The sequence below is a fragment of the Molothrus aeneus genome, chromosome 4 (genome assembly GCF_037042795.1).
Source record: "Molothrus aeneus isolate 106 chromosome 4, BPBGC_Maene_1.0, whole genome shotgun sequence".
Taxonomy (NCBI): domain Eukaryota; kingdom Metazoa; phylum Chordata; class Aves; order Passeriformes; family Icteridae; genus Molothrus; species Molothrus aeneus.
Genome location: NC_089649.1, coordinates 13,714,037 through 13,726,059, shown reverse-complemented (window position 1 = coordinate 13,726,059; position 12,023 = coordinate 13,714,037). Strand labels below are relative to the sequence as shown.

General features: G+C 46.7%; 1 protein-coding gene across 1 annotated transcript in view; it reads right to left on the bottom strand.

Moving 5' to 3' along the window:
• CDS1 (CDP-diacylglycerol synthase 1) overlaps positions 1–7,507 on the bottom strand; it is a 29,151-nt gene extending 21,644 nt beyond the window's left edge. The window contains exon 1 of the mRNA XM_066548948.1: positions 7,403–7,507. Coding sequence (XP_066405045.1) covers positions 7,403–7,507 — 105 coding nt within the window. The remainder of the gene's footprint in view (positions 1–7,402) is intronic.
• Positions 7,508–12,023: the final 4,516 nt, after the last annotated feature.

Genomic DNA, 12,023 nt, shown 5'->3' with positions numbered 1-12,023 from the left:
TCAGTGCTTGCTGAGGACTGCTAGAGAAGACATCATTTAGACACACTGTGTGTCTAACCCAAATGCAAAACAGGTGCTATATATTTTGGTGTCAAATTGTTACCAACTCTCAGAGCACAATGTCAGGACTAATTTTCCCTCAGTTAAAGCCAACACAAAGGGTGACTTCAGTCATTGTAAAGCTGCAAACACCACAGCTCCAGGGAGCTGGAAATCTGCACTCAGCCCTGGCACAGCAGTAATGCAGAGAGCAATCTCTAGCTCAGTGTCTGGCTCTTTGGAGACCTGAACTTCCTCCTGACCTCCCTGACTCTCCTTACCTTCTTACAATCTCAAACAGCTTCCAGCCTGCCCTGGTGCCTCAAGTTCATCAGCTCTTAACAGTTCTGGGGACTGTTAAGTAACTGTGCTTTAAAACTTTCTTCTCCACTGTTATATGCTATTTCTCCATCTCCCTCTCTTTCCAACTTCCTCATCTCAGTTCTTTCTCCTTATTTCCATTCTCCTCTATTTCCATTAATTAGAAACTTCTGCTTTTCTTTCCTACTCTTCCATACAATATTACTTTCTTCCCTTGTTCTGAGTATTTTTGTCACTTTTTCTAAGCCATCAGAGGTACATCCTCTCTTTCATCCCCACTACAAGACACCATGGAATTCAGGTGCTTACACCCCCAGTCATCCCACCCAAGCCTAGCGTGGTTACTCTGTTTATAATCCACGGCCTTTTCCCTGCAGCTGCACTTCGGTGTAACCTCTGTCCAAGTGCCTGGCCTCTGCAAACAACACGAGGCAGAAAATAAAGTTTTACAAAGCTGGTTGCCCAAAGGCAAGGGCCCAGCCCACACCTCGGGGTTGGGCAGAGGGAGCCGTGGAGGGGCCAGGGGTCAGGAGCTGACCAGGGTGCTGCAGGCAGGCTCCAACCTCAGGCCCTCCCCAGGGACACTGACCAGAGGAAAATCACCATCCTTCCCATTAAGACAGTGCTTTCAGAACCTGAGACAGTGTGCTTGCACTACACACATGCACAAGGCAAGTGGGTAGGTATGTCCTCTCTTTTTTTAAGTTAGGCCTGGGTTTTTCTCATTCACTTGATGTACCACATATATGCCCTAGATGAAATAATCAATTTTACACCATTTACTTCTTTCAAAAAGGTGATCAATGCTTCCCCAGTCCATGAAACCCCACAGCTGAATAATTAGGCAGACTCTGCCTATAATTAATACAAGTAACAAGAGCAAATAAGCTCTGGTCCAGACAGTCTGTAGAACACTTGAAAAGGCACATAAATAAATAAAACATTACCACACACAACCCTGCTATTCAGAGATGTTTCTCACAGTGTTGTACCATAGCCTAAGAAATCACCTATAGATGCAATTGAGGGGATCACAGCTCTCTCCAAAAGCCATGTTTCAACTCCTGTGACCTGCTCTGGAGTGCAGCAAGCTGTCTGTACAGTCCTACAAGACACCACTCACCGCGCAGATGACGGGCATTAATCCTGGCCCTAAGACCATGACTTAGCGTCTTTAATATTAATCCCTGCTTGCAGATGGCAGAGATGTTCTCTCTTCTAAGTACTCAGAACTAAGAATATCCCCAAACTTTTTTATTCCACTTTGGTGTTGCAGAAAACAACTGTGTTTAAAAAAAAACAAACATACTTAGTTTTGTCCCTCTGATCTTTAAACACACAATTATCACTCATAAGCACCTCATTATCAGCAATACTTTAAATTTGCTACTTCTAACATCTGAATTCAAAAGTGCACAGCTTTCTTCAGAGTATTTAACCAGCGGGAAGAAGGGCCCTGTGTTTATCTGATGTGATTTTCAGCAGCTCATGAGAGTTTGGCTGGTGCAACCCGCAAGCTGCTTAGAACTTGGTGCATTTTTTTTGCCTTATATTACTAAAATAACCAAGGGGAATCAACACCTCAATTATCTTCAACTTCCCTGTGCAACATACCTCAAAAATTACTATGAATGCTTTATTTTCCAGTTAACTGCTATCACAGCCACAACAATTTCCTGAATGAGGCATTTAATTTGTAAACTCAGGAGCCAAAGAGGACATAGCTCACTAAAAGCTAGTTAATTGTCTTCTGCATCCTTAAGTGCTTAGAACCCCATCACTGGGGGACGAGACTTCCTTGCTAATAATTTTCTAAACTATTTTATGAGATTGATTTCAAACATTCCAGTTTATAGCCATGAATAACATCATTATGGAAGGAATCACTAAGTTAATCATTATAAAAGCACTCAAAAAAAAAAAAATCAAGAGCCTTACTACTGCAGCTTGACCTTGTAGAAGCAGTCCTGGAGTTCAGCACAAACCCAACCAGCCCTTCCTTCTCCTGCTCTTCAGATCTGAGTTGTGGCCAAGCTTAGTACACAGTAGCATCAAGGACCTGTGAAGGTCCGTGGGAAATGCCGTGGGTTTCACACTGTGAGCAGGTATTTAGGAGGTTTACAAAGGTTAATTGAGACCAGCACAGGTTGTACTGTCCTAAGTGCCTAGGAAACCCTTCAACCCCACTCGAAATTAAGTGTTTTATCCAAGCTGTTTGGATTTTTTCCTAGAGTTTTCAAACTGCTGGTGACAGGACTGTTTATTTATGTACAGAGAGTGTGCCACTCCTGCCTGCTTGATTCACACACAAAGTGTCTGTAAGGGGTAGATGGTTTAAGTTTAGTATTCTCAAAAGACAAGACTTTCATCCTTGTGCTAAATCTTCTCTACAAGAACACAAATACTTGGCCATACAAAGGGGGAAACTCAGCCAGTCAAGAGCTTGAGCCTCCATACCAGGAATTCAGAACATGTGACATCTTGCCATAAATTAGGCTTCCGTGTGGATTTCTGCTTGCCCAATATTTTGCAACAGTTCATGAAATACAGCTGTGTGTCATGGAGAGAAATCCATCTTTCATCATCTAAAAGGCCACACATTTGAAGTGCTGCTTTGTGCCACATGCCCTCCACTACAATTAATACATGCCAAGCAAACCACGCACCAGAATTATTCTGGTTACAAAGGCACTTGCAATGTTCCTCTTGTATGGCATTTTCCCAGGACACCACAAGGAACTCCTAAGTAGATAGCAAATATGTTCTTCTTTGAGAATGTAACATCCCCAGGAAGAGCAACTAAAAAAATGAAGCCACTGTCCAACAATTTATGCGAAAAAGTTAATGAGCAAAAGTATTTAGTTACTGTCATTTTATAAGTCTAAGTATTACTTGAAGTATGTTTTCTTCTCCATCTTGATCTTTCTGCAGTCTCTCTCACAAGTTCCATTGTAAAGTCAAGAGTTCAGTTAGAACACATGGTAGAGTGTTTAATTAGTTGCACTTTGATACCTGCCTCTGAAGCCAAGATAAAGTATCAGAAGATCCTGAATAATGAAACCTTTTTTTCCAAACTATTAAAGCCTGGCATATGCAGAAACACAGGCGAGAGACCTGCACATACTGAATCAGAAACGGGAAACTACAGACCCTTTGTTCTCTGCATTAGTACTAATTCACCACCATTTCCAAGAAAACACATGCTTGGAAATAGTCTGCCTTGATTATTATTACCATGCATGTAGCAGAAAGCATAGAGGTGAGACTTCTCTGTGAAAATTAAACTGATACATTTTTGGGGTACTCCAAGAGATGTAATCCCAATGAAGTAACTAAATGATCCATGGCAGACAGACAGATCCACAATAGTCTATACTGCAGTTAGGAATTTCATTTATCTCCCAGCAGGTTTCTGAGGTTTTGGACATTAAAGATCCAAGTGCCAAACTGAGCTTCACAGGTCTGAACAACTTATCTGGAAATTGATTCCTTGGAAGGTCTATCCCATGGAACAGAAACAGCTTTTTCAATACCACAAGAGAAACACCATTCAGTGATTCCAAGCTTCTTGTAGTTATAAATGATTAACAGCCAGCAATGCAATACAATCACAATACCCCCTCCCTGTCCTACTCTGACAACTCTGTACAGTACAAAGAAGAATAACTGTAGGATTTCTTCCAGGATACGCTAATTTTTTTGGAAGCATTTGAAAGCACTGTCCCTTGCTTTTTAGCAAAGAAAACAAACAATTGAAATTTTAAAAGAATCATGAACACATGAAGATCAGCATCTGAATGCCAAGTCATTCCTCTTTCTCCCAATGCTCACAGAGTATTTATGAAGGCACTTTGACCAGACATTCTTAGGAAAAGAGCAGCCAGGGCAAGGAGCAGGAAGTAAGAAAGTGACAACCAAAAAATCACTCCTGTATGCCACAGGCCAATACAAAGAAAACAACAAACTTGTGAAATTGCAGGGCCCTAAACAGCAAAGCCATGTTCACAGCAATTTTACAAAATGTCACCAGCTCAATAAGCTAGTGAGCAAGTGGAGACACTAAGACTTGCAGAGCTTGGGAACTTCAAGAAGCTTTCACAAAGGCTATAACATATTCCTTCATACAAAACCAAGGAATTTAACTTTCCTTTGAAACTACATCAGTATAGAAATAGCTACCAGTTGTTTCAAATTAGTGACAAAAAGGCATGCAAATGAGGAAGAAAATCCCCAACAGCTTCACTTGAATTCAGTAGGAAATGAGCATCTATGGACATAGTAAGTGTAACATGAAAAGTACCAAACAGCACGTTGAAAATAGGGCTCAAAGTAGAACACAGAAAAACCTTCCAACGTATTTAGTTTCTGGAGTTTTTCAATAAATATAGAGGGCTTCTCTACTTAGACAAAAGAAGGTGCATGTTGCCTTGATATATATGGAAGGCTTGGTTTGGGCCAACAAGAGCAGAAGCAGAACAAAGCACATACGATCCAAAGAAACAAGTTTTCTTCTTCATTACAAGTGATGAAGGGGGTGATGTTTCTGACCTGCATTCCAGAAAGCAGTGCAAACCCACTGCATCGTGGCTATCTTGAGTAGTTATCTGCCAAAGAACCAGTTTTGAGTCCAAATACAGGATCACCACATGAAAAAGGTCATCTCAAAATAGCCAGAGGACAATAAAAGTATCCACTTGCTGTAAAGTCCAGGCAAGAGATAAAGCAGAGTGATAACCATCTAGGAAGATGTATAATGTGACACCTGTGAATCCTGATGACCAGATGCTACTCATCAAATCACCTACAGCAGACATTATGTGTGTGCTCATATTCAAAACAGAGTCCCAAACTGTGACCCACTGATTGAAAACTCAGTACAAAATACTGGTTTATCTCTGCAGTTACCAATGGCACTAAAGCCATCTTAATATGTAAAATCAATCCCTACTGTCACTTGTGAGCCACGACAAGGGTCACCAGTGCTGGGCACATTGCAGATGGGTTCAACAACTCCAGTGGGAACACAGAGGGTCCCACAAATAACCCATGAGAAAGTCTCCTGTGCAGTGGAAAAGGCTTTCCATATTTGTTGCTCAAGTGAACACAAATGTATGCACATTGAAATTTATCTCCTGTAACCAGCAGCATCCTGGCTGCATACACAGCACCAGCCTCCTGTCTGCTCAACATCATCTGAAAAGGGATGAAACACTAAGCTGTTGAGTAGCTGGAGTAAAACCACAGTAGGCCTGTAAGTAAGAACAGCATTTCCTCTCTGAAAATCACACAGGTAAACCAAGATTAGAGGTACCCTTTGGAGGTCTGGGTAGCAGAGGCTTTGAATGGCAAGAATTCTTTGAAGGCAGCTCACTGCACACCTCAGAAATAAACTTACTCTGCAAAATAAAGCAAACCAGAGTATCTCCACAGAAAAAGGCAGCTTTTGGAGCACACTGTGATGAGAAATCATGTTTAAATTCAATTCTCATCTACAGAGAAATAATGTGCACAGCTATAGTCTAAACACTCTCTTATGTGATCACAGCTCTCAATGTAGCACAGCACTACAAATTTGCAAATTCATTGGCTTTGAATTAAAGCAAGCAAAGCATGGAATAAAAAGTCTTGAGTTTCACTTTCCAGTTCCTTGCCACAATGCCTAAGGCAGACTACACACTCTGCAACATCAACATCCATGCAAGTTTAAGCAGTTCCTGATTCAAGTAAAAACACACGTATTGCTACCTCAATTTAGCCATCAGAAAGCTTTTTTCTAAACTTGAATTCCAGTTACCCAAATGAGACCTTCTCTTTCATTTTATTCAGACAATTAGCAACTGTAATGTGGTGATGTGCCTAGCTTTTGTAGAGATAAGCCTTAACTCCACAGCAAACAAAAGAACAGCACTGTGGCTGTTTTGCCACTGTAATGAACCTGATGCATAGACTTAGTATTTCAAAAACCTCTTGCCTTAGCAGAAATGTCATACTGTAAGTCCTTTCCAGGCCAGAGGTGAATGCCTATCACTTAACAGGCCATAAAGCAGAAAGAGTTGCTGAGGAAATGCTGACACAGCCTTTAAATGGAGCAGATCACTGTTCTGAGTTAGTTCCAGTGCTACTGGACTGGCCCAACCACACTGAAGTGTGCTCTTGGCCTGGGCCGGTGTCCCAGTTTTCTCCGGGATAGAGTTAATTTTCTTCCTAGTAGCTGCTACAGTGCTGTGTTTTGGATTTAGCAGGAGAATGATGTTGATAACACACTGATGTGTTGGCTTCGCTGAGCACTGCCTAGCCCAAGTCAAGGACTTTTCTGTTTTCCGTGCTCTGCCAGTGAGGAAGTGCACAAGAAGCCAGGAGGGGCCAAAACAGTTGACCTGACCTGGCCAAAGGCTCTCCTGGGGGGTATTGGCTGAGAAAGGCTGATTGCTGCCGGTTGTTGGGCAGGTGGTGAAGCAATTGTATTCTGCACCACTTGCACTTCCTTGGGTTTTATACGCTTTTTTGTCATCTCCCTTTTCATTAATGCTACTATTTCATTTCAATTATTAAACTGTTCTTATCTCAACCAACTGGTTTTACCTTTTTCCCCCGACTCTCCTCCCCATCCCACCGGGCAGAGGGGAATGAGGGGTGTGAGGGAGCGGCCGGGTGGTGCTCAGCAGCGGCTGGGGTCACACCACGCCATCATCTCCCTAGTCAAGAGGTGAGATACGACACGCAGCCACGGCGCTGAGCTTTCGCTGCGGGCCCGGAGAGAGCCTGGCCGCTCCCATTTCGGTCTCGCCACAGGGGAATGGCAATGGCAATGGGGTAAAACACGCGTGGGCACACAACCCCTAACTTGGCACCTGGCCCTCTCTCTCCTCCCGCCACCCGAGAGCGCGGTCGCGTTACAGCCTGGGAGGGACCGGGAGGGTCCCTGATGCCGGGGCCAGGAGAGCGGAGCCCCACGGGCGGCGCGGTCCGGGCCCCTGGCGGGAAGCAGCGCTGTCACCCTGCCCCAAAAGCCGCCGCCGCCGCCGCCCCCGCGCGTTCTCACCTTGTCGCTACCCGCCTCCTCCTCCTCCTCCTCCTCCTCCTCCTCCTCCTCCTCCTCTTCCTCCTCCGGCTCTGTGGCTGCCCTCCGCCGCCGCCGCGCCGACATCGCGCCGCGGGAGCGCAGCGCCCACCCGGGGGGAGCGGGCGCAGGCGGGGCCGCGATCGGGACGGGGAGGGCGCCGAGGCCGCGCCGCGGAGCCCGCCCGCCGGCTCTCCTTCCTCCTCCTGCTGTTCGGAGCCCGGCGCTGTCCCCACCACCGGGGAGGCGGCGCTCCAGCTGCGGACGCCGCCGCAGCTCGGGGGCGCAGCCGAACCCGGCGCCCCGGGAGCGGAGAAGCGCCCGCGTCCCCGCGGCTGGGGCGGAGCGGGCGGGCGGTGTCGCTCACTCAGGTGCGCCCGGCGCTCCGCCCCCGCCGCCGGCACCGCCCCCGGGGCGGGCAATGACCGGCCCGGCCCGCGGGGCTCCCGGCCCGGTGCGCGCCGTGCGCCCGTGGCCGGACGGCTGGGGCGGTGGGCACCCGCAAAGCGCCTAACCCAGGCGTGCAGCTCCAGCTTGTTCTCTCCTGGATGCCAGAATGGCCGCGGGACGCTGCGTGCCTGCAGCCCGCCGCTGGAATCCCCCGGGAGCCTGGGACAGCCATCTCCAGGCAGCCCCGCTGTCAACTTCGTATCAGCGTCCGTGCTGCAGCCCGCACGGGTTTCTGCAGAGTGCTTTGTTTCCTTCTGGGATACTCATGCCCACCTGCTCTGTGTCCATTTATGGAGACAGGTGTGGTGCTTGACTCGTCCCTGCCCCACCATGCCATGTGCGGTGCCACCGGAGTGCACAGAAACGAAACACACCTGCCTAGGAGCTCACAGTGGAGAAAAGCGCTCTGCCAGGCCAGCTACACGCGCTGAATTCCCGCAGCACCCTGTATCGGTGGTTGTGCCACTCCACCGTTCTTGTATGGCCACTCTCGGCCTGGCCATGGCAACAGCTGGCTGCCTGGGAGCATTCCCATAAAGACATGCAGTCTAGATGTCACTTCCATGCCCACACACCGGCTTACTGTGCCTCCAAACACAGGGCCAGCACCTCTTGTGAAGCAGTGTCGAGCCACTCCTGCAGTCATTTACATTATCCGTATGGTGACTGGCTTCACCAACCTTAATTGGTTTTGTTTCATTTTTTTTAGCTTTATTACATAAACAAGATTATTATTATGTCCCTCCGAAAGTATGCTTGGTATGTTTTTAATGTAAACACCATGGTTCAGAACTGATGCTGTGGGTGGACATGGATTATGACATTAGTAAAACAATTGCAATCTTTCTGCCAGGAAGTGGGGACACCCCAGTATTTCAGACAAACAGCCATTTATGTGAAAGATTTTACCTGTGCACTGCTGACAGTCTCAGGGGGTAGTATGTCTGCAACATCCCCCAAAAAACTGCAAAAATGTGCTAAGAGAAGGGCTGGTCCAGCACAAAGCAAAGCAGAGACCCAAAGCTAGGCCAGACAGGCCACAGAAGCAGTTTCTGGCATTGTGTCCCTTGGTGAGATAATGTGAAAGCTGAAAGCAGCAGCCCACTGCAGGTCAGTGATATGGCCATATGGCCAGGCCTCTCCAACACTTTACTCTTGCTAAGTATAATTTTGATGTATTTCTCCATAAGTGAAATATTATGGGGTAAATTGAGTTGGAAAATTTCAGCTCTCTTTGCTCAGAATATGAGAGGGTGGGAAACAGATCCCCAGCAGGTCAGAAACCTAAACCATGCAATGTGAGCAGAGGGGACCCCGATGAGTAATGAGGCATCCTTTCCACTCTCTCCTTTTTCAGTATGTTTCCCCTATTGAGTTTTCCCTTGTGAGTGCTCCTCCAGCAAAGCTCCCAGAAGAAACCAGTTTCCCTTACTTCAAGATGTGCATTTAGCCTGTTGGCCCTGCAAATGGGAGGAGCTGTCAGGGGGGAAAGCATAAATGTTTATTTTCTCTGTGCAGAGAGAATAAGAAGTGGTTTGTCTGGTCCCCACCCCTTCACTGCCCATGGCTGCTGCAGCACGTGGAGCAGACATCCGGGCTGTTTCCCCCAGCATGCAGCTCCCACATGTTCCTCAGTAGTCTGGATTGGGGTGGACACCGACTGCCCTGTTTGCACCGTGGAGCAGCTGGGTCTAGCTCAAGAAGTACATGCCTTGTTACAGCCCTTCCTGGTAAACCTGAAGTGAAAAATATAGGGCTAGAATGACCAGATTTCTTTTGCCACAGGAAAAACCTTCCTGTGGTCAATGAGACAGAGTCTATCCTTCAATACCTGCCTAAAGATCATTAGGCAGATTTTTACATCCCATCTAGGAGAAGAGTAAGGACCTCCATTTCTTCTACATCTGTGCTTCATCCTTAACCTAAACAGTGAAGAGAAAGATAGTTTTTTTAGAAAAGCTGAGAGGAAAAAATATTTGTTTAGCAAATGATGTGTTGGAAAAAAGTAGCAATAATGTCAAAGAAGGAAAACGTGAAGTACTCAATGCATATTAATGAGCAGAGGCAAGGCAAATTCAAGAAGATAAGTCAGTGTACAGCAAGCAATGAACAACTGGTGACAGTGGGGTGAGGCGTGAAGTCTTCTGGGCAGGGCCACTGGGAGAGAGAAAATTAAAAACAAGGACTAGGCCCCAGCGGGATCAGGCAGGAATCCAGCCCTGGCTTCGCTCCTCTCTCCCAGCTGGGTGTTCCTGCCCCTGTCATCCACTTTTTCACCTACAGAGTGCTCAGAAGTGCAAGAAGGGACAGCAAAAACAGTTGTATCACAGCAAAGCATTTCAAGCCTCTCCACCTCAGGGGAAAGAGGCAAGGGGTTCCCAGAAGAGTCGTGGGGCAGGGGGCTTATGGATGAAGCAGATCATGGGAGTGTGGTTGTCCTGCTTCTCAGCTGCAAGGCAGCACCTTGCAGCCATGGGAGCCCAGTACCTGGTTAAACTGGTCGGATGGGAATTTTCCAAGTCAACACCCTGTTACTCAGGTTCCTTTGGGGCAAGTAACTACACTGGCTGGAATGTAACATCACTTCTCCAAATGTTGTGACTAGGCATGGTTTCACAATGTGCGGCAGAAACTTCCATGTGCTCCCAGGACAGAGGGATTAGCATGTCAGCCGACAACTCTCCTGATATTCAAATATTATCACCTCTCCTGGATGGATTTCAGTGTCTTGATGTGTGAGAACCTCAGAGGTTTCTGCTGCTCTGTGTTGCCTTGTATTCCCACATGAATTTAGTGGCTCAAAGCTGCCAGTAAACAACCCAAACGTCATCTACCAACTCAACATTATCTGCAGCACAGGGAAGCTTCTAACAAGCAAATCCTTGCACTTCCCCCCTCTGCCCCAAGCTAGGACACATCACCTGCCCGGCTAGGCTGCCCCCTGCCCTGCACTCTGGTTATCCACAGCAGGCAGATCTGCCTCGTCTGCTGCTGGCTGAGCCCGGAGCTGCCTCTGCTCTGAGCCTCGACCTACGTACAAAAGGAGGAGTTTTCTGCAGGCAGACGCAAAACCGGAGCCCTGACATTAGAAGAGTTATATAAGCCCTTACACAAGCTGCATCCAGGCTCCTGGAAAGGCAGCCGGCGTGGAGCTGCTGCTGTCTCCACTGAGCAGCAGCAAGCCCCTTGCGTGGCGAAGAGGCAGAGCGGAGCTGCTTCATGGCTGCAGCAGCAGCAGCAGGAAATGGAAGGAACTGGTTCCCTGTCTGCTCAGAAACTGGAGAACAGAAAGTATCTGTCTCAAAACGAGTTAGAAAGAAAGGCACGTCTGCAGTTGTAACACTGAGGATCCCTATTGCCAGCAGTCTCAGAAACAGAAGGGGTTTGCAGGGTCTGGGGTTACTTTTTAATGGATTCCTACTAATGCACAGAAGTGAGACAAGTGGAAAATGTAGATACCTACTGGTCAGCACAGATAGCAATGCCAGGCCTTGTCAGCAACAGTTCAGTATCCTCTTAAATAATATCAATTATGAACAATATTGTAATGTGCTGCTTTCAATCAATTTATCATTTTTTTTGCATCCCTAAATAATTTTAAAGAGGATAACCCCAAGTCAGAAAGAAGGAGAGGAAACAGCGATACAACAGCCTCAATCAGGCTGTATGATTTTTCTCCAATGCACAAGCCTAGCTATTAATACCCTGTGCTCCCCTGATGAAACCAAGAGCTGCAAAACACTGCCTGGTGCTGCCTTGAGACAGTGCATGGGAGCCCAGGTGTTCAGGATACACTTAAAGCTGAAATTCCAGGTCAGAAGCTCGTTATTACACAACCTGTGCACTCTGGGATGAATCCTCCTCCAGCTCTAGGCTCTAGACTCAGATACTAGAAAAGGGGAAAGCTGCACTGAAATATGGGCTTGTATGAGCCAATAAAGAGGCTGCTTTCCCCCCCTTTAAATGAATAGAGCATGAGCTGTAATACTGTCTTACTGGGTTTAACAGGGGTCAAAAGCCAGTGATACTTTGCCAAGGCATCCTGAAGAGAGCATACATATCTATATTTTAGTAATTTAAATCTACTGACAGCACTGAATTGTTCTTTTGTGTTTAGTTAATATGTCGTGTAATCTGTTTTCATTTGCTAGTC